This window comes from Notechis scutatus, chromosome 4 (genome assembly GCF_049901735.1).
Source record: "Notechis scutatus isolate UNSWTSFEM ecotype Mainland chromosome 4, rNotScu1.2, whole genome shotgun sequence".
Taxonomy (NCBI): domain Eukaryota; kingdom Metazoa; phylum Chordata; class Lepidosauria; order Squamata; family Elapidae; genus Notechis; species Notechis scutatus.
The window spans coordinates 48,466,615-48,493,840 of NC_142012.1; the positions used below are offsets into that span (position 1 = coordinate 48,466,615).

Below are 27,226 nucleotides of genomic sequence, written 5' to 3' on the forward strand. Positions count from 1 at the left end.
GAGCTCTCCCACTTCAGCTTTCCTGCTCAATTGCTAGCCTTCTTTAGTTCGGAAGCAACCACGTGGGAGAGGAGGAGGGGGTTTCTCCCTGAGTTTTTAAAATTGCGTTGCTTTACCTTGCAGCTCTCCACCTCTGGGGGCTTCGTTTCTGGGCTGGGAGCTTTTTCCTTTGGATTCGGAAGAAAAACAGGTGTGAGTAGAGGAGGCAATGAATGGGGCTTGTAAGGGTCCCTTCTCTGACTTTGGATTCGTCTCCTCTTGTATGTGTGTTTGCTAAGGTGAACATACTGCTAAGGATATCTTCCAACTCTGGCTTCAATTGTTTAATTCTTTAGTTCAGAAAAAGCCACGTGGGAGAGGAGGAGGCTGGGGGAGGGTTTTTTTCTTGTTGTTTCATTGCCTGTGTTCTGGGACCTAAATTAATTAGCTGTGTAATTACCAGATTAAGCCTATGTAACTTTAAAGCAGGCTGAGGAATTCTGGGAGTTGAAGTCCACAAGTCTTAAAGTTGCCAAGGTTGGACACCCCTGCTTTAAAGCTTTTCTTTCTCTGCCACCTCTCCGATTCTAAATGAAACTTGAGGAGGACCAGTCCTTAGTTATCAGGGAATCACTTTCTGGTCAGTCCTCCTGATTTGGCCTCTTTTAGATTTAATCAGCATTAAGGTATTGCCTGTAACATTTACTTTATATATAATATTTACCTTTCAAAACAGATTGGGTGGGTGGGGGTGAGGGAGCACATCCATGGGGTTTATCTTTGCCTACAGACAATCTCAATGGGGTTTATATAATTTGAAATCTGTCCGTTTTAAATAAAGTAAGAAATGCAGATTAATATCGCTGGAAGTAGTAACAAAAGGTCATTCCATGAGTTAAATGCATCAGAAATCAATTTACAATACATAAGATAAAGGTATATGGTGCATTCAGAGAAATGCAATGCTAATGGATTTTAAAGTGGTTCTCTTTCCCAAATCTTGGGGGTTTTAATTACAGTCTTAATTGGTGCAGTTCTCAGTCTGGCTTATTATGTGGTCTTCTGAAACATCACCAGGAGTTATTTTGAAGGAAATCCTGTTTGTTTTGTTCTTTTTCTAATGGCCTATTTTAAGGAGCCTGAAGCTCCTATTATACTGAAGTTAGGCAAGTGGCAAGAAAGTTTGTGCTCTTTTTCTCAGGGGGAGGTGTCTTATTAAAATAATAGATGCCTTGGGTTCAGCAAGTACAGCTTAGGAAGAACAAGGACAAAATGGACTGCTAAATTGGCCACCAAGCCACGTCTATAGAACCAGTAGTAAAAAAAAAATTGGATTCCACCACTGGTCATGCAGCTGAATTTTTCCAGAATAGTGGTCCTCTCAAATATATTTCTAGACGAATTGTAATAGGAAGAAGAAACATAATTAAAATTCTGCTCCTCAGCATACATAATAGCTGGGAAGGGTAATAGCTAGGTAAAAATACCTAGTATATCAGTGGGCTCGCATGTCATTTATTGGATCGTTGTTAATATAAGAGGTGATGGGTGGTTGCTTATTGGAAAAATACATTTCATATATAAATATATATTTCATGTACGATCCCTTAAAAAACATTTTTTTCAACTGGAGTCTTCCCAATGTGTTAGACCAATGGCCCCCAACCTTTTGGACAGCAGGGACCGATTCTATGGGGAAAGGTTTTTCTGCAAACCAAAGCGGGCATGGCTTTGCATGCTGCCTGCATCACACAGATGGGGCTTTGCTTGTTTTTGTGGCCTGGTTGCTGGCATGCCACAGACTGATGCTGGTCTATAGATCAGGAGTTGGGAGACCCCTGTGTTAGACTACAACTCATTTACTTACTAGGAAGAATTCCAAGCTGAAAAGTATTGGACAGTGGCTAGTTAGTGCTTCTGTTCAAGAATTCATAGCAAGAATAGAAAATGGAAAGGGTGAACAGAGTCATATATAGGTTATTTTTATTTTCTATATGCCTAAAACATTTTCAAGAAACCAGTTGCACTTATTGTTTTAGCAGCTTTACCAGAATCCCAAAAGCTGCATGATATAATATGTTTAACTTGCGTATGTCTACCACCCATGCAATGAAGGGTCACATAATTGCACTTTTGTATGTACACTGTATCACCTTTGCATCCTCTTCCCACATACACAAATACTTTGGAGAACTGTTTAAGTGGCACTTAAATACATCTTGTTTTGGAAAATGAAAATGAAGCCTTGAAGTAAGGGGTAGCAAATGTTCGAATTTACATGATAAGCGTCCCCTAGCATTTACGAACAAGTCCCAAAACTACGAATGTTGCAACACCACGGCAGTTGTTTGCTCTTACGAATGACTGCAGAGGCTCTGTAACATTCGCCCTGCCTATTCCACCCCTCCTTCCCCCTGCGTCGGGTCTCCATAAGCACTAGGCCTATGGATACTCACCTTGCGAAGATCTAGAGAGCATTCACTGTCTTGCCTTTGGTGTTTACACAGAGAACAGAGGCCTAATGTACCGCTAGATCCCTCTCGATCAGTAGCGCAAGAACGCACACTATTGATCTCACAGTACTTGAGGCCTTTGTTCTCTGCAAACAGAGGCCTGGATGAGAGCTGCAGCAAAAGGCTTTGCAAACGGAGGGAAGACCTGAAACTTCGAAGCTTTTCCTCAGTTTGCAAAGGCTTTTGCCATCTTTGCCAAAAGCCTTTGCTGCCCAGAACAGAGACCCTGGAGGGAGTGCACATTACTCCAGAGCTCTGTTTGTGCCAGGAAAGGCCTTTCCTCAAGGTCTCTGCTGAAGAGAAGCTCCGTTTTCAAGTGCACCATTTCCATGCAGACAAAGTTTGCGGTCTCTGTCAGGGCAACAGGTGTTTAAGCGGCCCGGGGTGGTGGTGGTTTGTAAACAGCGAATTGTTTGAAAACAGAGTTTTTCACTCCGTTCCAACCTCCCCCAGGGTCACTCAAACACTTTTCACCCAGATGAAGACTGAAAATTTCTGGGGTTCATGGTCTCGCACGAATTCAGGCACCCATCTGCTTTTGCAGAGAATGGGTGCCTGACATCCCGCGGGATCAGGGCACCCAGAAGGTTCCAGTCTCCACGGGAAAAGTGGTTGCATGCTAATGAGGGGCTTGGAGCAATGCGAGTTCGCTGCCCCAAAGCCTCACTTCATGCAAACGCTTTTCCACGCAGAGTCTGAAAGTCTTTGGAGGTGACTCACAGAGGCTGCCCGCCACTCCAGAAGTGGCAGGTAGGCTCGGTGATCAGAGAAGCTTAACGAGCCTCGCATTCGCTAATGCAAATGTGTGGGCGAAAGGGAGTGATCACGTTCAAGGTACGAGATTCACTCCCATAAATCTTTGGGGTTACAAATGTAATGGGCAGGCCCCATTACATTTGTAACTCGAGGACTTACCTCAGAGGTGGTATTCAGCAGGTTCTAACCAGTTCTGGAGAACCGGTAGCAGAAATTTTGAGTAGTTGGAAGAACCGTCAAATACCACCTCTGACTGGAGATTTTACTGTGTCTTTCCCCTGCCATGCTCAACAAGCTACGCCCACAGAACCCGTAGTAAAAAAAAATTGAATCCCACCACTGACTTACCTGTATGCAGGTGTCATATCTAGCTAGAACAAAGATTTTCAAATGAAACAGCAATATTTCTGTTTTTGAAATATATCCCCACTATCTCTAAAGTTCTCAATCCGAAGAACGTCCCAGTTAATTTGGTGTTTTATCTGCATTTTTTCCTGTGCCATTCTCAGACACATGTACATAACCCTTTATTTATTTTTTCTGTTTCCAGAAATCTTGAATCACGAAAGAGAAAAAAAAGATTCCTCCCTGTTGCAACTAGGAAATTTTTCCTATTTCATTTTTTCCCTGTTGGCAAATAAGTCTTAAATAAATCTCCCATCCCACATCAATATGAAACAATTTTAAATGCAAAGAAAGATATTGAAGAAGGGGCCATACAGTTGTTGATAACTTCTAAATCTACAGATTTAGTGTGAAGTGTTACTCCATGTCTATGTGCTTTTGCTGCCTTTTAATACTCTCAAGAAATGTATGTGCATTTGTGCTTATACCTGTTTATGTCAGGGATGCATTTATTGTGGGGGGGGAGGTACAACACTTACTTCTGAATGGCACAAGGGACAAAGAATTAGAACAAAGAAGGACAAACCCTGACTTTATTCCTTGTTAAAATTAATGTCCCTAATACTCCTTCTCATATATTTTTAATATAGGCATTCTGATTATGTTGTAATATATTTTGTAATCTATATATTTATATATTTTACCATTTCTTATTGGAGTTATGTATGTCCAGTTTTTGAAGTAGGGGTAAAAAACAAGATTTTTAACTGTCCAGATAATCAATTTTTTAAAAAAATCAAAATAGTTGGACGATGTCTTTTGTTTGGCAGTCCTAGAAAGTCCTAGGTATCCTTAAGAAGAGCTAAAATAGGGAACAGAAAATGGTGGTAATGTAAATAAGAGGCTTTCAACTTTATGACAAACAGCATGAAAATTATCATTAATTTTAATATTTCATATTGTACATCTTACATTGAATGTTTACTATTTTATGCTGTGTATCTTGACATTGAATATTTGGTAATATTTTCCCCAAAATTACATCTCCAACAGGAATATTTTTTGAGAAAAATATCTTCAACAAATAAAGTTTAAGTAATAAGTGATAGATGCGACCCATTCTCTTTTGAATGTTATAATTTCTTCAAATGCTTGTTGCTGGTAATAGTGTTTTAAAGCATGCATTTTGTGTGCTTATGTGTATTTGTCTTGATTTTAGCTATATCCAGTTAATTTGAAGATTGACTTTGCTACTTGGTGCATTAAGCATGAATTATTCACGATTCATTACTGCAGTAAGTGCAGCAAGAAAAGCATCTCCAATAAGAGTCCTCAGTAAGTATATATTTTGCAATTAGTTCTTCAGCTTTTCCTCAAGTTCTAGTTAGGGGATGTCATACACATGATTTTATTTATTTTGCCTTTGGCAAATACATGGACTTATAGTGATTGAAATATTAATGTCCATCCACCTAGCCATTAAAGGACAGGATGGTCTATATTGAAAAAATTAGACATTGGGCCTCTTAATGGGCATTCGGGCGCAATGTGATGGATATTTTGTCAAGGAGCACCACAGTCACACTGAGGCGTAGAGACAAGACCCCAGTTAAACAATGAATCTTGGCAGACACCATGTTGGGTACGGATCCTGTTCAGAGTTGACCAATGCTGGTACAGTCATCTACATAACTGCTTGTATCTGGCCATTTAGCAATCTATTTGGCTTTCCACTGTGAATTGATGTCAAAGTTGTTAGACAGCTGTTGAGCAAGTGTCAGAGAGGGCTTCCTGGATTTAAGCATGCCAATTGATAGATGAGGAAGATCAGTGCGCACAGGAAGGATTTGTCATAATTTTGTTGTACTCCTTCACTAAGGCTTCCTGCCTCCATAGAGCTGGTGGTGCAATGTGGCTCAAGACAGGGAGCCAGCAAGTAGTAGATTTTATGTAACCATTTATGATCCTCATTGTATCATTTAGTCTAGCATCGATCTCACTAGTGTGGCAACTATTAAGCCAAATGGGCAAAATATTCAGCTGTGGAGTAGGCATGATTATTAAGAAGACATGATATATGGAGGTGGGCACCCCTGGAATTTGTAAAGTGTTGTGATTTTTTCCCCACAAAATTGCTGACATAACAGGAACTTCCCATTCAGAAGAAAAGGTGCCATCGTATCTTTGGCCACTTACTTCGAAGAAGACAAATTGGGAGGGGCGGGGGAGAAAAATAACAATGTTCAGAAATTACATAGGAAACAATTATGTGAGCTCTGAATCTTCTTGGGAGTTTTTGTTCCAAAATTTGTTTCATATGAAGTGCGGAAATTCATTATTTCTGAAAATGTGTCATGGAAGATGGTACTTTCAGTACTATGGTACTATGGTACTATCAGCTTTCTAGATAAATAAGTGAATAAATAAATGAGAAAGTACAGAAAACTAGGCAGCTATTTTTAAAAATGTCCACACAATAGTTTACTAGTTTACCTAAGGTTGGATTCCATGTTGTACGATACTGTTATTTCCCAGATAGCATAATTTTTGGTGACTGGAGAATATGAGGTTTAAATGCCAAGTAATGTTATATACCAAGTTTAGGAAGGCCTAAAGTTTATGTTAATATTGTATAAGGCTACCAGATTTGGCAAAAATCTAGATGACACCTAGGGGGACAACAAAGTGGGTTTTTTTTTTTTGTTGCTATCTCATAATCTGGATTTTTGCAATTCAGACTAGTAGCACTATTCATATCAGGTATAATTTAAGTTTTCTTTTTGTGTATTCTTTTACTCTAGCTGAATTGATGCAGCAATCTCCCCCATCTTTAATTTCTCTGGCTGGAGGAGCACCAAATCCCAACACGTTTCCTTTCAAAACTGCTACCATTATCATTAAAGATGAAACAAGAGTTGAAATCAAAGAAGAGCTGATGAAGAGAGCTCTCCAGTATTCTGCTTCAGCAGGGTATTTTAATGGCAAATAAAAGCTGTGAATTTTGAAACTACAAATGTCGGGCAGGAGAGATAGTCTCCTTTATCTACTGTAGAGTTTTCTTTCCATTGTTGACCTTCCTGAAAATGTTTAATATACAGTACATAAGATACGGAAATAGAACAAGGATGGATACTTTACTTTCCAGAAAGCAGCAGATGGTCTTGTGATCCCGACTTAACAAAACTGCATTCTTTTGGAATAGCAGGTCCATAACTTGGGGAATCCTTTTAAACCAAAGTGGAAAATGTAGCTATCCAGTTAAAGCTAGTACACCAGTTGCAGATGTCTTTAGAGTGGGAGATTTTAAAGATAATCATTAGAATTAGAATACTCTATTTCACCAAGTGTGAATAGATTCACAAGCAATTTGTTTCCAATGAAGAAGCTCTATACATAATAGCAATGGGGGGTAGTAAAAAGAAGGATAATAATAATGCTACAGCCATACAACATGGGTAAATGTACATAGGCATTAGATAATACTGTGAGAATTAGATGTTCAGCAGAATGATGGCACAAGGGAAGAAACTCCGTGTCTAGTTTTTTTGGCATGCAATGCCCTATAGCAGGGGTCCCCAACCACCGGTTCGCGGACTGGTACCGGTCCGTGGAACAAGTCCTACCGGGCCGCTGGTTTGCTGGGCGCCGCCATCTTTTTTTGATGAAAAAGTGCTTCCGGTGAGCTTTTCCGGGTAGAAAGCTCACCGGAAGCACTTTTTCATCAAAAAAAGATGGCGGCGCCCAGCTGATGCCGGTACCGGGCCGCAGCATAAAAAAGGTTGGGGATCACTGCCCTATAGCATTGTTCTGATCGTTCAGTATAGAGGTGTTCTATGGAAGGCAGGCTGGTTACAATTGTTCTTTTTGCAGTCCTAAACTATCTATTTGCATTTGTATCCATCCTGTTTGGTTGCTATACCAAACCAGACAAGTATAAAAATATAAATGACAAACTCAATAATTTCTCAGTAAAACTGTATCAACAGCTCCTAGAGCAGTCTGAACTTCCTGAGCTAACACAGGAAGAACATTATTTGTTGTGCTTTTTTAAAAATGGTTCTATTGTTGGGTATCCATTTCAAATCCTGGGAAATTATAGAACCCTAAAACTTGAAGAATTCTACTGCTGATCTTGTGCTGTTGAATATAGTAAGCGATGATAGAATGGGCGGGTTCCTCTAAAATACACTTTCATCTCATTCATTCTCTTGTTAATTCAAACATGGACAGTTGCAACCTACTCTAATTGAATTTGCTTTTGAAGACTATTCAGGTGATACAAATGCAATGGCCTATATGGTAGCGGGTGAAAATCACTATGGCAGAGCTACACCAATATTATAGAAGTTGCATTAGTTATGAGGATTACTTAGGTTCAGGATATGTATAGGGCCATCTCCACCAGAGGCTCCAGCTTTTTCCTGAACAAATCAGGGCAGAATGGCTCCAAAGGGCTCCAAGACTTTTTGAATCTGTCCAGAGGTGGTATTCAGCAGGTTCTGACCAGTTCTGGAGAACCAGTAGTTTGGAGAACCAGCAAATACCACCTCTGACTGGCCTCACCCCCATATATTCTTTGCCTCCTGAGTTCCAACTGATTGGCTGGGTCTTATTTTATTGCCCTGCACAGGAGAACGGAGCTGGAAAGCAGATTAGTAGGGAGGGGAGAGAATGGAGATTTTACAGTATCCTTCCCCTGCCACGCCCACCAAGCCATGCCCACAGAACCAGTAGTAAAACAATTTGAATCCCACCATCTGTCCCCATACAACATTCTTTTCCTGAAATCTACAATGCCCCTATGGATTTATTTTTCAGAGCAACTAAGACTTAATTCTTTCAAAGAACATTTGGAAATTAAGAGATGCATCTTGAATTGTTTTTAACCATCAGATATTTTTGTTTAATTATCACTGAAATAGCAGTAATGAAGGTAATGGTAATGACAACTGCAAGAGTAAGTCTAAACTAGGATGTATTTGAAGTAAGCAGCAAAAGCTGGTAGTATTTTAACTAAGATCTAAAGGAAGATACTTGTTCAGATTAGTGACTGCATAATAAAATAATTAAAATATTTGTCTAAGAAATGCAAAAAGAATGACAATCTTATGAAGTGCATGATACACTTTACTAATGTAATCATGTTTAGCATTCCAGAACTATTGTCCTGGTTGAAGGATTTGCAGAAGACTGTCCATAACCCTCCAACGGTTGACTACAGTCCTCAGGAAGGACAAATGGAAATGTGTATCACCACTGGAAGCCAAGAAGGGCTATGTAAAGTAAGAAAAAGGAACTATAATATACAGCAAGCATAATTTCTAACTTCTGTGAATCTTTAAAAAGTGGTGTTATGTCTCCAGATATGTAGGACTTGTAGGGATTTTACGAGTCTAATCCTGAACATCAAATTGCTTACCCTTGCAGATAGCTTATCTTTAGTTCCAGGTTGTCCTATTTTCTTATTATTATTACAGGTATCACCAGTATTTACTCTGAACTTTACAAACATCTCTGTTTTATCTCTTCCTTCTCAGCTTCCTTCCTTCTCACATATTAATGAATGCAGTAGCGAGAAGGGACATTTCGGTGAAGCCATTATAGATCCTACTTATTTCAATGAAATCTTCCCTTAGAGAGATGTGCCTTTTCATGAGTTTGTACATAAGCTCACAAGGGCTATTCATGTTGCTTGTTCTTTTCATTTAGATAAAAGTTTGTTACATGTAATCCCGTAAAATTTTTAAAACATGAAGTAAGCAGTGGTATAGATAAACTATGAAGCCATTTGCCAGATATATACTTACATTCTTAAAGAACCAAAAATGAATTGTAATGGAACAATGTTTTACAATTCTTTAACTTTGGTATGTGCATAATTGGTTTTGGTTTTTAAACAATTTACTACAATAAACAAAGTTTACTTTCCTTTTTATGCTTCCCCTTCCCATTGTGTTTCGTATTACTGTACACCAGACTTTATTTTACTTTTGTGATTTAAAAATCATCTCTCTATCTCTTATTATCAAAGGCCATATTTGTCTGCATCAGGAAAAATGACTGTCCTGTATATTTTTTAGGTGTTTGAAATGCTTATTAATCCTGGAGATAACATCCTTTTGGATGCCCCCACTTACCCTGGGACACTAGCTGCTGTGAGTATTCCACAAATCTGAAAGGCTGTGATGATAAAAAGATACAATTTTGCTTCTACATATTTAGGTCTGGCTCCCATTTCTTAGATTTTTGCTAAACTAGGAAAGAAGGGGCAGAAATTATTTCCAGTAAAAAATAATGTAATTTGCATTTCCTGAACTAACTTTCAAAGTGGTAAATAATTATCCTTCAGTTTTGCAGCTTTTCAGATTCTATAGCATGATTTTCCAAGAAAAAACAATCTATGAAGGTTTGTAATTTAGTAACAGGAAAGAGCATGCAAAAATTAGAAAATGTTGACAGTATATTTTTTGCAATTTTTTTTTTTCATTATACAATTCAAATAAAATATAAAATTCATTTATAAGTTAATAAATGGATGGCTACTTGGTACAGAAAAAAAAGTTTTCTTTAAACTTTTGCTGTGATTGTTTACACATTCTATTATTCTTTAATCACTCCAGTAATATTATTGAAATTATTATCTTATTACTAGCTATATGAGACAGATGCCATTTCTTTTATTGAGGTAAATCATTCATGTTTCACCTGTTCAGAGCTAAGAAGAAGAGAGCCTTTCCTAATACTTGTGTCACTACATCCGACCAGTATAGCTACATTTTAACTGAGAAGTCTGAGTTGTAGTCTGAGCATACTGGGAGAGTACCAGACTGAGAAAAGTTGAACTAGGAGCTTTCCTATATTTCAAAGAAACAAATTTGAATGTGCATCTGTATCCAATCCTGATTATCCAATGATCTCATACAGTACAGAAAATGTTGTAATTAACATAATTACATCTTTAATATATGCTTAAATATGTCATATAATATGCAATAAAATGTAGACATATTAATAAAATAAAAGACATATTAACATATTACAGTAGCAAATATGATGTGAGACCAGGTCACATTGACATTGCATACAAATGAAAACAGGGAGACTTTAGATGCAATGCCACAACTCCCATCTTGTTTTAAACTGCCCTTGCAGACATCATTGTGTGCATATAATGAAATTCTCAAAATCAAAAAGCTGGCCTGCTCCATATAAACAACATCCTGCATAATGAATATCACCACACAGACTTCATTTCCCAGAATTCCTACTCAGCAATCTCAACATATTTGGAGAAGGCCAGATATGTCTTATTTTGATAAGACTAAAGTAAACTAATCTCATACAACCTCTGCCTAACCAGATCACACACTATATTGTCTTGTCACATATCTTATGAGCCACCCTTTAGGAACCCAACAGAAAAGAAAGACAAATTGCAGTAAGAAAAACGTACATCAAAGCTGAGTATTTTTTCTAATATATTTTAAGAATATTATTATTTTAATATATTCTCCCAAAATGTGAAATAAGAATGATTTAGTTTACAGGAATATGAGCATGTTATAGCAATTTTAGACATTAATTTATCAAAAGCTGAATAGAATGCATATGTACAATAATTGCTTGTGTTTCTTATTTTATTAAAATAGCTTAGACCGCTGGGTTGTAACATCATCAATGTGCCCAGTGATCAGCATGGTATGATTCCAAAAGCTTTGAAAGAAGTTCTCTCCAGGTGGGATCCTGAAGATGTAAAAAAGCTCAAAAATGATACGCCAAAATTTCTATATACAATTCCTAATGGTGGCAATCCAACAGGAGCCTCATTGACAACAGAACGGAAGAAAGAAATCTATCAGGTATAACTATCCAATACATGATGTGGTCTCTATGCACAATTTTATAGCATTTAATCTAAGACAGTGGTCGCCAACCAGTGGGCCGCAGCCTACTGGTGGTCCGCAAGAAAATTTTGGTGGGCCACAGAGAAATGTCACGCCCAGAGCACCCCCTAAAGCAATTAATCCAGGCTGCGCCGCCCACATGGCCCGCGGGAACCGTTCCCACCCACCCACTCCTTACCTGCCAAACTTGCCTGCTAAGTTACTATTTTTCCTTTTTTTTTCCCTGACCATCAGCTGTTCTGCTGTGCTAGGAGATTTAAATTAGGTAGAAAGCAGGAAACCATTGGATTTCTTGCTTTTTAGCTAATCTTTAGATCTTCAGCTCTGTTTTTAAACAGCCGAATCTTTCTTAGGACTGAAGCTTCTATTATTCAGTACAGACTAAGGTAGCCGATGGCAGAAAGATAGATCTCTGAAAGAAACTGTGATTTTGTGAGCAACTCAATCTGCCTTCCTGCTTTGCCTGATTTTGGGTAAAAGTTGTTCTTTTTTTATAAAAAAATTCAATATTTACATAAATATTTATAATATTTACATACAAGCCATGCCCAGCCTGTCACATGACCACCAAGCCACACCCACAAATTAGGCCACCTCCACAGAACCAGTTGTTAAGAAATTTGAATCCCACCCTGGCCTCTGTGTGTTTGTGAGTGTGAGGCAGAGGGAGAGGGAGAGAGAGAGAGGTTAGGTCAGATCTCTCTCTCTCTCTCTCTTCCTCCCTCCTTCCCACCCACCAATGTCAGCAAGCCACCACCAGTCAAAATTCATATTAGTGGTCCTCGGGATTTAAAATTTGGTGGTCCCTGAGGTTCAAAAGGTTGGCGATCCCTGATCTAAGATGCAGTTAGGCTTCAGTCTAAAATAAATGACTGGTTGTTATCAGCCACATAGGGAAGGCTTGCTCTGAAAGTCAGAATGCAAACTAAAAGATACACATTTCAAAAGGCAATCTGTGATGTAGATATAAAATAATGTTTCCTCTCTATGGGATTCCCATTGTATGCCTTGACTCAGGTTTTGGGAACAATGTTGATCCCAATAAGGAAATTGAAACAGACTTCAGAATTTCCAACTGAAAATAACTGAATATTTCAACAATAGAAAAGAGTTAATCAGTAACAATAATATTTCAACAATAGAAAAGAGTTAATCGGTAACAATAATATATGATTATGAAACAATTCTTTTATTTTTATTATTTTGTTTGTATGAATATAAGTGTATATATTTCTTTCAGCTTGCAAGACAATACGATTTCCTTATAATAGAAGATGATCCATATTATTTCCTTCAATTTAACAAGGTGAGTTTTTGTCAATTGGTTTTGAATCAGAGGCCACAGCAAAGAATGCGAGAATTTGGTATTCTTTGGATACTTCTTTATAAATTGTGTTACGATTTGTCACTATTGTTTCCACAGTATGTAGAATATTTTTTCCATTAATTAGCCATTTTTTCCACGGCTACAGACATGAAAGTATACCATGGTACATATGCATTTCAAGCCACAAAACAGCATCCATAAGAGAGTATCATTATGGTTATGGACTTAAATGATGAGCAATATCACAGTTTTTAATCAGTTATTAAAAATAGGAGTAGCATACCTGTGATTTCATCTACACATATTTTAATTTAAGGAAAAAAACACTAACCCAAAACATTCTGTTTAGACTTTCTGTATCTTTAATAATATATTACAGTCAAGAGGCATCATTTATAATGGTAATTCTCCATTGCCAAATATGCCACTTCTTGTACATATTGTGGTTATACTTTAAATAGTTGATGGACCTTACAGAGTAAATTTGGGGCAGATATTGAGATGGGCAGGAGGATAATCGGAAATCCTCCTTCCTGAATGGAAATGTTGGGTGCAGCCCAGTTTTAATGCATGAATACATTTCTTAATGCATGTACACGTGTTTTTTTTTTAAACTTTTCCACAACATGTTGTGAGCCACCACTTGCAAGTATTATTTACTAACAGCAAATCTTTATTTTCTTTCCTAAAGCCTTGGGCACCAACTTTTCTTTCAATGGACATTGATGGGCGAGTTATCAGGACTGACTCCTTTTCTAAGATCCTCTCATCTGGGTAAATTCAGTTGCACCATAGCTGGACAATCAATTGTCTGGCCAAGCACACACTTGAAAATCCCTAAAACTACTGGTATTAATTTAATTTGAACAAAGACATTTTTGTTGCAGTCTTTCTTGAAAACTTACATGGTGTAACAGTCAAGTGCTGTTCCATGTATACATCTTCTGTCCTTCAATTTTCATCACACTAATCTTTTTCCTGAAACAGTATCAGATATTTCTTTTGTCTTAGTTGTTCCATAATTACAACTACCTGGATTCCTACTTCATTAACTTTTATCAAATTGGTTTGTTTTTCTGATACTTTCATAATTCCCTTTTGTTGCCGCAAAATCAATATAAATATTAGGATATATATTGTCTTCCACAATTTTGGACATGGCATTTTATGTGTATATGTAAAGAACTATTTTGTGTGGTTATGGGTGTATGTATGTATTTATTTGTTTATTTGTTTGTTTATTTATCTATCTATCTATCTATCTTGCACAGGCTACGAATTGGATTTCTAACTGGTCCCAAGCCATTAATTGATAGAGTTATTCTACATATACAGGTTTCCACAATGCACACCAGTACCTTCACCCAGGTAAGAATTATCATAGTTCTAACTATATATAAAGACATACTATCTTAACTTTTAGACACAGACATCAGTATAACATTCATGTATTTAAAGAATCATCTAAAACTGAACACTGAAGAAAAGCTCTTCATTATTTATAATTCCTCAATCCTGTATAATGTATGATTATAGTTTTAATAAAAATTAAAATTTTCATATGGAAAAAAGTACCAACAGGATGAAAAGTTAGCCCATTTTAAAAAGAAAATATTCTCTCACTGATTTTATTTAATAGCATGTTAAAATACTTTATAACTTGTTTACAGTTGTGAGCATTTGAAAGCTGTTATGGACACAGTATTAGATTTTCTACAGTGAGCCCTTTCTCTGTCCCATATCTTTAGCTGTTATTAATAAGGCTGTGAACAAGCCTGAATTAAGCAGTGCTTTGAACATTACCCAAAAGTACACCAAACTACTATTACTTACTACTGTTAATACTAGCAGAATAGTTAGTACTGTTAGTATTAGCAGAATAGTATCGGTGCCTGGCATATCTATTTATAAAAATGATTGTAGAGCTTAAATCTTAACTCCTAATAATTATCTAGACAAGGCCCTGCAGTAGCTTATTGAGAATAACCATCCTATTCATAGGATGGTGTTATATGGCCTTTTTTTCTCTCTCTGTAAAGCCATTTTAGATTTTTTTTTTACTAGTGTCTGTTGATGAGCAAATAGCATACTGACTGTAGCCTCACTATTTCTATAGCTTATGATAGCCCAGCTTCTTCAACAATGGGGACTGAATGGTTTCCTGGATCATGTAGACAGGTAGCTGTATTTAGTATATTTCATTTTTGGCATATTGTATGTTTTTTTAATTACTGTATGCTCTTGTATATATTTTAAATGTATGTTGTTTTAATATTACTGTCACAAGTAATTCTACATATACACATACATATACTGTACATAAATACATATTTATATAATGGCTACAATAATATACACAATTTATTGTACATTGTCCATTCATTTGAATGTACAGAATTTAGATTTAATTGCCTGAAAGCTACCCTTGAAATACCTGCTAGGAATTCTGGACATTGTAATCTAAAACATCTGGGAATGCAGCAAGTGTACAGGTATCCTGTTAAACATGGTGGTACTAACTTCTAATTAGAAATATTTAGAATGAAATTTCTAACAGTATCAGAAATTACTTACTATATATGTTTTGCAGGACTCTGCATTTTATATGCTAGCTTTTGGAAATTGTAGAAATAAATAAGTTACAAATTGGGGAACCTGGGAAAATTGCAAGCAAAATTGGTAGTTCTGGATAGTTTATATCAAATGGATATAAGTTCACAAGAAATTAATATAAAGTGGTTAAAAGGTATAATCGCTGCACTGATAGCAGCTGCAATCTGTCCTGTACATTTGAAAGGACCAGACAGAAAAAAAAGGAATGCTTTCTCGTGAACTCTGTTCAGAGACCAATTCTGTTTAAATTCCTGCTACCAAAGTGTTTCAATTGATAGTGGTTACTACCCTGTTTATCCAACAATACGGCCTCCCCCAATAGGAAGTCCCAGCATGTTTTATAGGCATGAATGAAATTAAGCCCCTCCCCCAAATTAAGGCCTATATTAAAACATGCGAAATGGGGGAATGGTGGGGGGGCTTGCCGTTAGGAAATACTTTTGTTGCACACCGGATATGGTGCTGCCTGCGTTGACCCCGATCGAAGTGCCCCACCAACACCGAGGTCAACATCCAAGCCGTCGCCGCCCGCCCGAAGATGCAAGGGGGGGAATTAAGTCACCCCGAAAAGACAGCCTAGCCATTTTTCAGGGCTCAAAAAAAAAAAAAAAGACCTGGCCTTATTATATGAGAAACATGGTAGAACTAAAAATTAAGTTTCTATTTGATTTGTTTCTATTTGATTTGATCCCATATTGTTTTCCTTTTGGATCACAATTTTAGTTGTAGCTTGCATATATTTCTTTATATAGAAATGCCATAGTCCACATTATTTGGACATCCTCTTCCACTAGGTATACAATGTATAAATATCATTTTGTGCTACAGTAGAAAAGAACTACGAGACAGAAATGTATTCAGGTTTCTGCTGCTCTGGGGTGGGCTTCAAAAATTTTAGCAAAGGTTCTCTGCCTGGTTGTTGGATGGGTCTGGCCATGGTGGGTGTGGCCTAGTTGCCCTCCTGCACCATGGGGGGGGGGCATTTTTGCCCTTCCCAGGCTATGGAGCAGGGGTGGGATTCAATTTTTTTAACAACCAGTTCTGTAGGCGTGGCTTAGGTGGTGGGCATGGCTTGGTGGTCATGTTATTGGCTGGGCGTGGCCAACTCAATATCATTCACATCGAGGCACACATCTCCTTGCCTTGCCTTTCATGACTGTGGGGATGCTGCAACAGTCGTAAGTGTCAAAAATGGTCATAAGTCACTTTTTTCAGTGCCATTGTAACTTTGAATGATCACTCCACACAAGCAAAGTACCAGCAAAGGAGGGGAAAAAAAACTCCAGAGAAGTTCCTAAGTCAAGAAGTCTATTCCTGCCAAGAATGTAATAAGGGTTAATGGAGAGGCAGTTTCTGTAAGCAACACCAGAATGTTTCCTTCCTGCCTTCCTTACAGGATTAGGCCAGTAATTTATTCTAACAACCAGTTCTCTGAACTGCTTAGAAAGTTAACAACCGGTTCTAGCAATTCTACCAGTGCGTAGAATCCCACCCCTGCTATGGAGGCTTTTCTTGAACCTCCAGGAGGGCGAAAACTGCCTCCCTGGGCTCTTTGGAAGCCGGAAACAGGCCCATTTCCAGCCTTCCCGAACTTCCAGAAGGACCATTTTTTGCCCTCCCTGAGTCTCCACGCGCGCCCTGCACTTACCTGCATCCAAAGCAGGCCGCGTGGGGACTCCTGGGAGGGGCGGGGTGGGGTGGGCCAGGAGTAGGATTTTGGGGTTCTCCAAACTGCACAGAATCTTACCTAGGAGTTCTCCTGAACCCTTGTGAACCCCCCCCAGCAGCCCACCCTTGGTGCTGCAGTCACTGAAAATTGAAATCCAATACTGTACATTCACATTTATATCATCTTCGTCTGAACAATAAATGATCCTAATAATGATACACATATTTTTTTTGTTCTTTAATGATTCTAAAATTATTAAAGAACAAAAAAAATCTGTCTATCATTATTAGGAATTATGCATCCAAGTGCATAATCAGTATAGTTTGGATGCATCAAAAAGATATACACAAAGCAACCATTTAGAGGAAGGCCATTTAATGTTCTTTGCATAATAGTTATATATACAGTATTCCTTCTGGCAGATTTTTATTTAAAAATTGCTTGCAGTGATTAAAAAAGATGCCTTAATCTTGGAGAATATCTACAAACTGTCATTTAGGGCACAGAAGTCTTTAAAACCAATTGCTCTTTCTATAAAGTCCACAAAGTCTTCTCTAAACCAGGGAATTGACAATCTGTGGACTTTCAACTCGAATTTCTCAGCCAGCCATCTGAGTCTTCAAGTTGCCATAGTTGGACTTCCCTGTCCTAAATGACCTTCCTTGTTTTCAGCATCAGAACGGTTAATTTGGAAGAGTTTCTTCATCAATATGCTTTTTTCTTTTGTTTTTCTCATCTTCTGCTAGTGTGGTGGATTTTTATAAACAACAGCGAGATGTGATGCTTAACTCAGCAGACAAATGGCTAAAAGGTTAGAGTCAATAATGAACATTTGAACTATTAACATATGACAGAAATATACTACAAGAAAGATTATTAAAAAGGAAAATGTATAACTTTTTGTCTTGAGAAGTGTGTAAAAAGTTAATGTATCCCACTTTAGGGTTATTTTTAAAAAAATATTTAAATAAGCAATTATAGTGGGCAATTTAAAGTAGCTCTTATAACATAGCAATTTAAGAGAAAACCATCATCTTTTTCCCTTTGAAGGTTGTTCAGTGTTCAATGATGACTTTCTTGTGAAAATACAATATGGTTCCTTGCCTTTTGCATTTCATCCCTGCTATTGCTGTACTCCTACAAGTGTTCCAGATAATATACTTATATTTGTAGTTCCTTTTAGTAAAGAAGCTCCTCTGTTAGGCTAAGTTCATTTACTGGCATCATTACTAGCCAATAAAACTCAACATAGTTCTTGGATATAGGTATATATATATATATGGACATATCAAGTCAAGTCATGTCTGTAATATTATTATTACCTTTATTGTCAAACTACAATATGTGCACAATGAGATTGGTTGAGCCTCCCTTCATGCACCCCCCCCAACAGAATTCACAGTGAGGACAGTCTACAATCTACTAATGGTGATGCCAATTGTTCAGAAGCACTTATTCAATAAACTGTGTATAGATAATACTAAGTTTGTGACAACTGTTAGGACCAGAATTTCCATTGCTAAGTAAGATCTATTTTGCTGCAGTTTTTAAGTGAATCCAGCTTTTCTCATTTACTTTGCTTGTTGGAAATCAGCTGGAAATATCCCAAATCGTGATAACATGACCCCAGAAGGCTGCAATTCTCATAAATAAATGTGAATCGCCAAGCACCTGAATTTTGATCATGTGACGCATGGGGATGCTGCAACAATCATAAGTGTGAGGCCTACTTCCAAGCCATTTTTTTCAGAGCCATTGTAATTGAACAGTCACTAAACAAATGGTTAAGTCAAGGACTACCTGTACTGGAGCTAACCATTATAACTAATACGGTAGCTATTTCACTAGACACAACCTGATGGATGTCTTTGTGTCAGCTTCACTAGATAGACCAGACCAGGGATTCAACCTCATAGAAAAGCTAAAACGAACTATATTAGTAACACTTAAGGTAAACAGAATTTTGCACATCTAATTGTGATCCATAAAGACCATCTTCCTTATGTCTGGTACCAGCCTAAAACTCATCCATATATGCAGAAGTTTACTCAAAAGGAAATCGTATTTTCTTCATTTGAACAGATTTTTCAATACAGCCACTTGTAGTGAAGAAAATAAGTTGCATTTATTTTACCAGCAGCTATTTAAAATGAAAACAAACATATACCATACATATAGTGTTTAGTCTGTACCCAGCCACGATTTTGTAGTTTGCGTCAATCAATCAGAATAGAATTGGAAGGGACTTTGGAGGTCTTCTGTCCAACACCCTGCTCAAGCAGAAGAACCAATATCATTTCAGACAAGTGACTGTCCAGATTCTTCTTAAAAATCTTCAGTAATGAAGCACCCACAACTTCTGAAGGCAAGCTGTCCACTAGTTAATTGTTCTCACTGTTAGGAAGTTCTCCTTAATTTGTAATTGCTTCTCTATTTGATTAGTTTCCATCCATTGTCCTGCCCTCTAGCGCTATGCAAAATAAATTGACCCCCTCCTCTTTGTGGCAGCCTCTCAAATACTGGAAGACTGCTATCATGTACCCCCAGATCTTCTTTTCTCTAGACTAGCCAAACCCAAATCTTGCAACCGTTCTCTTTTTTTTTTTTTTGTAAATTTTATTTGAGTTTTCACAAAAAGAAAAAAAAATACAAATAAAACATCATTTTTGAAAGCGTAATCCCAAGTTACATTTCTTCGTACAGACACAAATTCAAGTTCATGCTCATGTTTATATTCTATTCCATATCTTATTACTATTTTACATTTTCTGCATAGCTTCTCCCCTCTTTTAATTTTCTCAATTTTATTTTAATTATCTCATCACAATTCAAATCATTATATTTATATTTTTTGTTTGTCCTGTTTCAATTATCTATTATCTTTTCTCATTAAACAAAATTTCTCCTGTAGTTACTGATTGGAGTATGACGCCTTTATATCTTTTAAGTTTATCCATTTAACTCTTATTTAGGCTTCAATATATACCCCAAAGTTATAACATTCAATATAATACATAACTTCCATTCGGATTCTGCTTGGTACATTCTTAAAATACACACTATAATCTTAAAAAAGAAAAAAATATAAATGTATGTAATTAAAACAACACATTCCATTCCAATTCAATTCTATCATTAATATTAATATTCATTAAAGTCTTAACTTCTTTAACATTACTTTTCAATTAAATATCATACTTCTATGGGAACAATTATAAGCTTTCCATAATTAATTACCCCCTCTTCACTTATATTTTATAAAACATTAACTAATTAAAATGTTCCCATTCCTTCCTAATTCAATTTTCTCATTTATTTTATTTCACTTATTTTATTAACAAACATTTCACTAAATTACACACTATTTTATCCCTCATTTTAATCATACATTGTTTCCAATTTTCTAAAGTTATTTCTATTACTAATATAACAATACAATCTTATGTACCTTTACAGGATCCCTTTTTCAGTTAGATTTTCACCCATTATCTCTAAATAGGTCCTGTTTCTCTATATCTTGCTCCGGTTCTTTGTAACTTCTTTTCCTTTCCTTCTTCCCTCTTTTCTTCTTTCTCCCCTTTTTAGCCCTTTGTCTCTCTACCTCTATTTCTCTCTTCTGTATTCCCCTTTTCTTTTGCTTTCTAGTATTATACTTATTTTTTGAATTATTTTTCTTTTCTTTGGTTTTTTTAAATCTTAAATTCTCCATTCTCTTTCCCCCCTTTCCTTTTTCTTCCCCACATAAAATTACTTGCTCATTAAAGATGGCTTCTTCTTTGTCCCAGTCTTCTTGTTTTGCAGACGTTTCTTGTTGTTTCTCATAGTTCCAAATCTCCATTTCTAAGAATTGAAAAACAAAGCCAAAAGAACCCTTCCCTCTTGTGCATCTTCTTTGTACTTTTTAAGTTCCATTTTCAATTCATCCAGAAGTGGTGCCATTGTATAAATTTTTAAACAACCACCCGATTAATTTTAGTCATTCAAATGTAATAACCAAGAATCCAAAGATCACCAAATAATCCAAATACACGCAAGCTGTTTCTTTTTGCTCTTTTTTTTTCACTTTCTCTTCTTGGGGTTACTGTTTAGTTACAAAGTTTCAGTTAAAATGTATCTTTTAGAAGTCTTGTTAAAGTTTTACTGTAGATTCTTTTTAATTCCAGGCAGTCTCCTCCCTCTTCCAGATCCTGCCCTTATTCTTTTTCTCTCTCTTCCTGCTTATAAAAAAAAATTAGTGTCCAGAAATCTTTATTATCCCTTTGGCATTTTATTTTATTTTCAGCTTAATTGCCTATTGATGTCAAAGTGGATTTTTCCGATTTCTTATTTAAGTCTCTTAGTTGTCAGTATAGGGAAGGAGAGAGAAGAAAAAAAGCCAAACCTTTCCCTTTTCACTTTCCTTCGCTGCTTCCGACTCTTCTTTGGGAGCGATGTTATTTTTTTGTAAGTTTAAATTCCAGGGTACCTTAGTTGTTGCTTTTACAATTTAACCCGGTCAGCCAAAACTTTCACTTCTTATCTTCCTCCTGCACATTCTTTTCCGGTCGAGTTCTTCTTTGTGGTGGCCATTTCTGACCACTGCTGCAACCGCCTTCGGGAAAGGGAGTAATGGCCAGCTGAGGAGGAGAGATGCGGCTCTCCTCAACCCTGCTGGCAGTCTCCCTCCTCTTCACCACCTCTACGGGGTGGCTTAGCCCCGAAACCAGCCGGCTCAGGGCGCTCCAGCGGCGAGCCCAGACCGAAACCGCGCACGATCGTGGATTTTTGTCTGTCGCCGAAAAGACTTCAAACCGGAACCCCCATCTTGCAACCGTTTTTCATATGTTTTAGTCTCCAGGCCTTTAATCATCTTAGTTGCTCTTCTTCACAATTTCTCCAACGTCTCAACATCCTTTTTGTAATCTGACCAAAATCTGATGCAGTATTCCCCAGGTGTGGCTTTACTAAGGCTTTATAAAGTGGTACTAATACTTCACGTGATTTTGATTCTGTAGGGTTTTGGCTATTCCTGCCAGTTTAGTGTCATCTGCAAATTTGATAAGTTTCTTCATCTATTCCTTCGTCTAAGTCATTTATGAAGATGTTGAAGAATACTGGGCCTAAGACAGAACCTTGTAGTACCCCACTGCTTACTCCCCTCCATGTAGACTTAGACCCATTAAGGACTACTTGTTGAGTATGGTTTGTCAGCCAGTTACAAATCCCTCTGGTGATGATACTATCTATCTCACATTTTTCCAGCTTATCAAGAAGAAGCTTGTGGTCTACTTTGTCGAATGCCTTGCTGAAGTCTAAGTATACTATGTCTACAGCATTTTGCTGGTTTACTAATTTAGTCACTTTGTCAAATAATGAAAAGATTGGTTTGGCATGATCTGTTTTTAACAAACCCATGCTGGCTTTATTTGTTTATAGATGTTTGCAGATCTGTTGTTTTTTTATTATCTTTTCCAGTATCTTCCCAGGTATTGATGTTAGGCTGATTGGTCTGTAGTTTCGTGGGTCTGTTTTTTCCCCTTTTTAAAAGATGGGAATCACATCAGCTCTTTTCCAACCCTCAGGTAATTCCCCGATGTTCCAGGATTTTTGAAAGATATGGTACAATGGTTCTGAGATAACATCTGCCAGTACTTCAGAACTTTGGGGTGTAATCCGTCAGGTCCCATTGATTCATCAAGATCAGATAGGTGTTTTCTAACCATTTTCTTGCTTATTTTAATTTTTATTTCTAGTCAATCTTTTATGGTTAGGTTTTTGGTAAGTTGGGCTATAATTCCTTTTTTGCATGAAGATTGATGCAAAGAATGAGTTAAGCAAGTCTGCTTTCTGTCTGCTGCCTATTTCTTCTTTGCCATCTTCTCTCATTAGTGAATACTGTTTCCTTGACTTTTTTATATGCTGAAAGAATTTTTTATTATTATCTTTGATTTTTGTTGCATATTTTTTTGTTCATTCTGACTCTTTGCTTTCTTTCCTGACTTCATCTTTGCGGATTCAGGCTATCTGTTGATATTCTACCTTAGTTATGTGTTCCTCTTCCATTTTTTTGTATTTATCCTTTTTCTTTCAGTTTATCAGAGAGATCTTGGTGCAGTCATGCTGGTTTCTTGGATTTCTTGTTTTTTTCCTTCAGTGCTATTGTGGTGGACTGGGCTTTCATGGTTATATTTTTCAGAATTTCCCACGCTTCTTGAGTTGTTTTTCCTTTTAGGATTTTCATCCATGGAATCTTTCTTAGGCTCTCTCTAAGTTTGTTAAAATCAGTTCTTTTGAAGTTTAAGACATCGGTTGAATTACATTCTATTGCTTATACTTGCATTATATTGAATTTCAATATGATGTGGTCACTCTTGCCCAAAGTTCCGGCAACTTCAGCTCCCTCTATCACTTCTTCTCTATTAGGAAAAATTAAGTCGAGTATAGTTTTTCCTCTAGTACCCTCCACTACCTTTTGGATGACAAAAGTGTGAACTAGGTTGGTTGCTCTCCCACTTGTTGCAAAGTTTTTCTCCCAATTGATATCAGGTAATTTAAATCTCCCATTACTAGGGTGATATGTTTCCTAAATACATTTCTTAATTGTTCATCTATTTCTTCTGCTTGGTTGGGTGGCCTATAGCAATGTCATTCTTTTTTTCCTTTTATATTGAACCATTTGAATTCTAGGTGGTTTTCATCCTTGGTTTTGTGGATATCTGTAGAGATGTAGTGCTTTTATATATAATATAACTCATCCTCTTTTGTTAGGTCTGTTTCTTTTGAATAGCTTGTATCCTTCCATCAGTGCATTCCAGTCATGAGTTTCATCCCACCATGTTTCAGTAATCGCAACTATATCATATTTATCTTCATGTACTAGTACTTCAAGTTTACCCTGTTTGTTCCCCAAAATATGAGCATTTGTATATAGGCATTTCAGTCTTTTATGGGTCTCAGGTATGTTTCTTATATCTCCTATTTTTTAACTGAGTTTTCCATCACTTTCTATCTCATTGTGGGTTTTTCTTTCTTTCTTCTTTCTCTTTACTCCCTACCTCCTTATATGATTTGTTATCTAATGATTTTTGCTTGGAATTAAGTTCTAAAGGTCTTGAAGATTTCCCCCCTCTCCTCCCTCAATTTTAGTTTAAAGCCCTTCTGATAAGATGAGCCAGTCATTTTCCTAATATATTCTTTCCAATTCTTGTGAGGCTCACTCTATGCCATAGCCCTTCTTCATGGAGGTCATGCAGGCATCTAGGAAACAGAAGTTCTCTTGACGGCACCAGTTTTTAAGCCAGTGGTTCATTTCTACAATCCTTTGGTCCCTCATTGGGTGTTGCCCTTTTGTTAGAAGTATAGATGAAAACACCATTTGTGCTCCTAATTCTTTAACTTTCTTCCCTAGCTGTTCGTAATCTCCTGTTATTCTTTTCAGATTCATTGTTGTGTCATTGGACCCCATATGTAGGAGGGGTAGTAATCCATGGGGCTGATTTATCTTAGAAAGATACTGAGTTACATCTTTGATTTTTGCTCCAGGGAGACAACATACCTCTCTAGATTGACTGTTCAGTGTGCAGACTATAGTTTCTGTTCCCTGAAAAATTGAACCTCCTATCACCAGTATTTGCCCTTTTTGCCCCCTAGGGAAGTCTAGGATACTATTCTTCCTGTCACAGGAATGCTGGGTTGTATCTTTTTTTTAGAAACTATTGATGAGTTTTCCTCAACCTGTTCTTTCTCACAGTATAACTTGTAGGACAAGATCAGCTAAGGAGAAAGCCTTTTCACCTCAGCTTTATCTTAAAAGGAGAAACCTTTGCTGCTCTGATAAGAGATCTGAGTCTACTTTCTGCTCATTCATAGGGTAAAGAAGTCAGCACATGCAGTTAAGTTTTAAATCATGACTTGCACTTCAGTGCATTTCTAAAGTAATTTCTTAAGTTAGTTGTTGGTAGGCATGGTTTTTTTTTTTTCTGTTTTTCACTCTGCTATTTCATTTCTCTCATTTAAGGTCTGGCAGACTGGCATATCCCTGCTGCTGGAATGTTTCTATGGATTAAGATTAAGGGAGTTCGTGATACCCAAGAACTGATCATGAAAAAAGCTTTGGAGAAACAAGTATGAAAAATAAATACTGAACCTAAAACAAAATGGGGAGAGAGAGCTAATAAAATTTTTAACAATTTCTAATTTCTAATCCTTAGGTGTTGCTGGTCCCTGGATGTTCATTTAATATTGACAGTTCTGATCCCAGTTCTCATGTCAGGGCCTCCTTCTCTCTCTCTTCTCCAAGTCAGATTGATCAGGTGAGTGAAGTTTGTCTTGTCTCCACATCTACCATTTCATCAGACTCACAGTCATTATTATTATGTTACAGGTGATCTATCTATTATGTTATAGTGTTCTATTAAATTTCAGTCTTTCCCTCTTTCTGTGAGAAACCAGCTGAATTTGAGCTATTAAATTTGAATCTTTCATGTATGTTACATTACTTTTTATGTGTATGTTGATAGGATGATTTAGTTATTTGCTGTAAATTTTTAAGGACTAGAAAGTTAATTCAATCTTACAGAGTAGGGTATTGATATAGGCAGTAGTAGGATCCTGCTTTTATGTAACATTAGAATCATCTCCATGTAACAATGAAATATTGCTATGAATTTCTGAACACTATGTACATTTAGATATATCCATGAAATATTGTAGGCATTTGCAGATATTTAGTTATCAAGTCAATTTGCCCAGGAATAGTACCAATATAGTTAATGTAGGATTTTTTAAAAAAGATTTCTTTCTACCTATTCAAATTCATGAATAGTGCCAATGCATAGAAGAGTGATTTCTCTTCATCTAAATCTTAATTCCACTTAGACAATAAGAAATATACGTAAGAGAAATGTATGTATAGGCATTGCATGAAACAATTCAGTGCACATTCAAGGTGGTATCTTTTTGTATGTGGCATTGATTATGAGAAATATTCATGGTAAATGGAAAAAAGGTTGGGTAACATATGGATCATCTATGTAGTTATTTCGTATCTTGGAATTCCAACATGTTTCTGCATTTATATTGATGAAACTACATTGGAAAGAATCTTCATCTCCTTTACATACCCGCCTAGTGCCCCCTCTGAGCCATAAAATAAGGCTCAAAATATTATTGGTTTTATTTTGTTATTATAATAATTCATAATGCTATTCTTATTATAATTATATACCCACTATTATTTTTAGGAATAAACAATATTATACAAAAAAAAGTACAAAATAGTAGGCTGCAGAAATTAAATGGATGAGATAAAAGGAAATACAGCTAAATCTAATTTCCAAATCATCAGCATTCACTGTATCTTTCAAACTTTGTTTTTGCAAACCAGCCTTATTTATACCACATCTTTTTACTGATTCATGTCATATAAATAGTAGTTATTCTTGTTTTTGTTACAGGGTTTCCAAAGATTGGCTGGCCTCATTAAAGAAGCTGCATGATTTTATTAAATGAAAAATCCTTAAGAAGCTAAAGGATTACAATATAAAACTTTTAAAAAATGTTTCTCCAGCTGTACAGAATATACAATGATACAGAATATATGTGATAAAGAATTTTTTATGTACATTAACAATATCACAATATATGTGATAAATTTTAAAATGTACACTAACATCTCAAAACATTGTATGAATACATGCAAAACTTACCTATTAATTAGGTTGCCACAAAACTTTACTTTACTTTGGTGAAATCACCAAAGTTTTAATACTTTTCAGATTTCACAAGGATGCTCTTGTTTTGTCTTAGTATTCTCCCTGAAGGTAAGCATTATACATTTCAAAATCAGGCTTATTTCTGAGGAATTGATTTAATTTCTGTTTCTTTTAGTAACGTTCTGTGTCTTCTAATACTTGTCATGGTTCTTTCAGAAATTCTCTTAAATCTACTGTATGTTTTGTATTAATATATTATTTTGAAGTTTAAAACAAAATTAAGTGGAAGAACGTTTTCTGCAAATGGAAACTTGGAACTCAAGGAAACCACATTTTTACATGTAAGAATGAGCAGAATTTGAGAATAGATTCTCTAATATAAGCAACTTTATTTTTGACCGATTTAAATTAAATATTTCATTCTATAA

The 27,226-nt window shown here is 36.5% G+C and overlaps 1 protein-coding gene across 1 annotated transcript; it reads left to right on the forward strand.

The window, feature by feature from the left end:
• The first annotated feature begins 42 nt into the window (after positions 1–42).
• On the forward strand, positions 43–27,226 carry AADAT (aminoadipate aminotransferase). Its single transcript, XM_026678878.2, has 14 exons — positions 43–190; positions 4,813–4,928; positions 6,395–6,563; positions 8,743–8,875; positions 9,674–9,748; positions 11,243–11,452; positions 12,738–12,803; positions 13,516–13,598; positions 14,096–14,192; positions 14,941–15,002; positions 17,853–17,917; positions 25,103–25,209; positions 25,296–25,397; positions 26,541–27,226. The coding sequence occupies exons 2-14, from the start codon at positions 4,862–4,864 to the stop codon at positions 26,580–26,582; spliced, it is 1,278 nt and encodes a 425-aa protein (XP_026534663.2). The 5' UTR covers positions 43–190; positions 4,813–4,861; the 3' UTR covers positions 26,583–27,226.

Excerpts from the sequence above, each read along its gene's own strand:
- AADAT (XM_026678878.2), top strand. The coding sequence starts at position 4,862 with ATGAATTATTCACGATTCATTACTGCAGTAAGTGCAGCAAGAAAAGCA. Across the intron at positions 11,453-12,737 it reads GGAAGAAAGAAATCTATCAG|CTTGCAAGACAATACGATTT; the intron begins GTATAACTATCC and ends TATTTCTTTCAG. Across the intron at positions 13,599-14,095 it reads TCTAAGATCCTCTCATCTGG|GCTACGAATTGGATTTCTAA; the intron begins GTAAATTCAGTT and ends TATCTTGCACAG.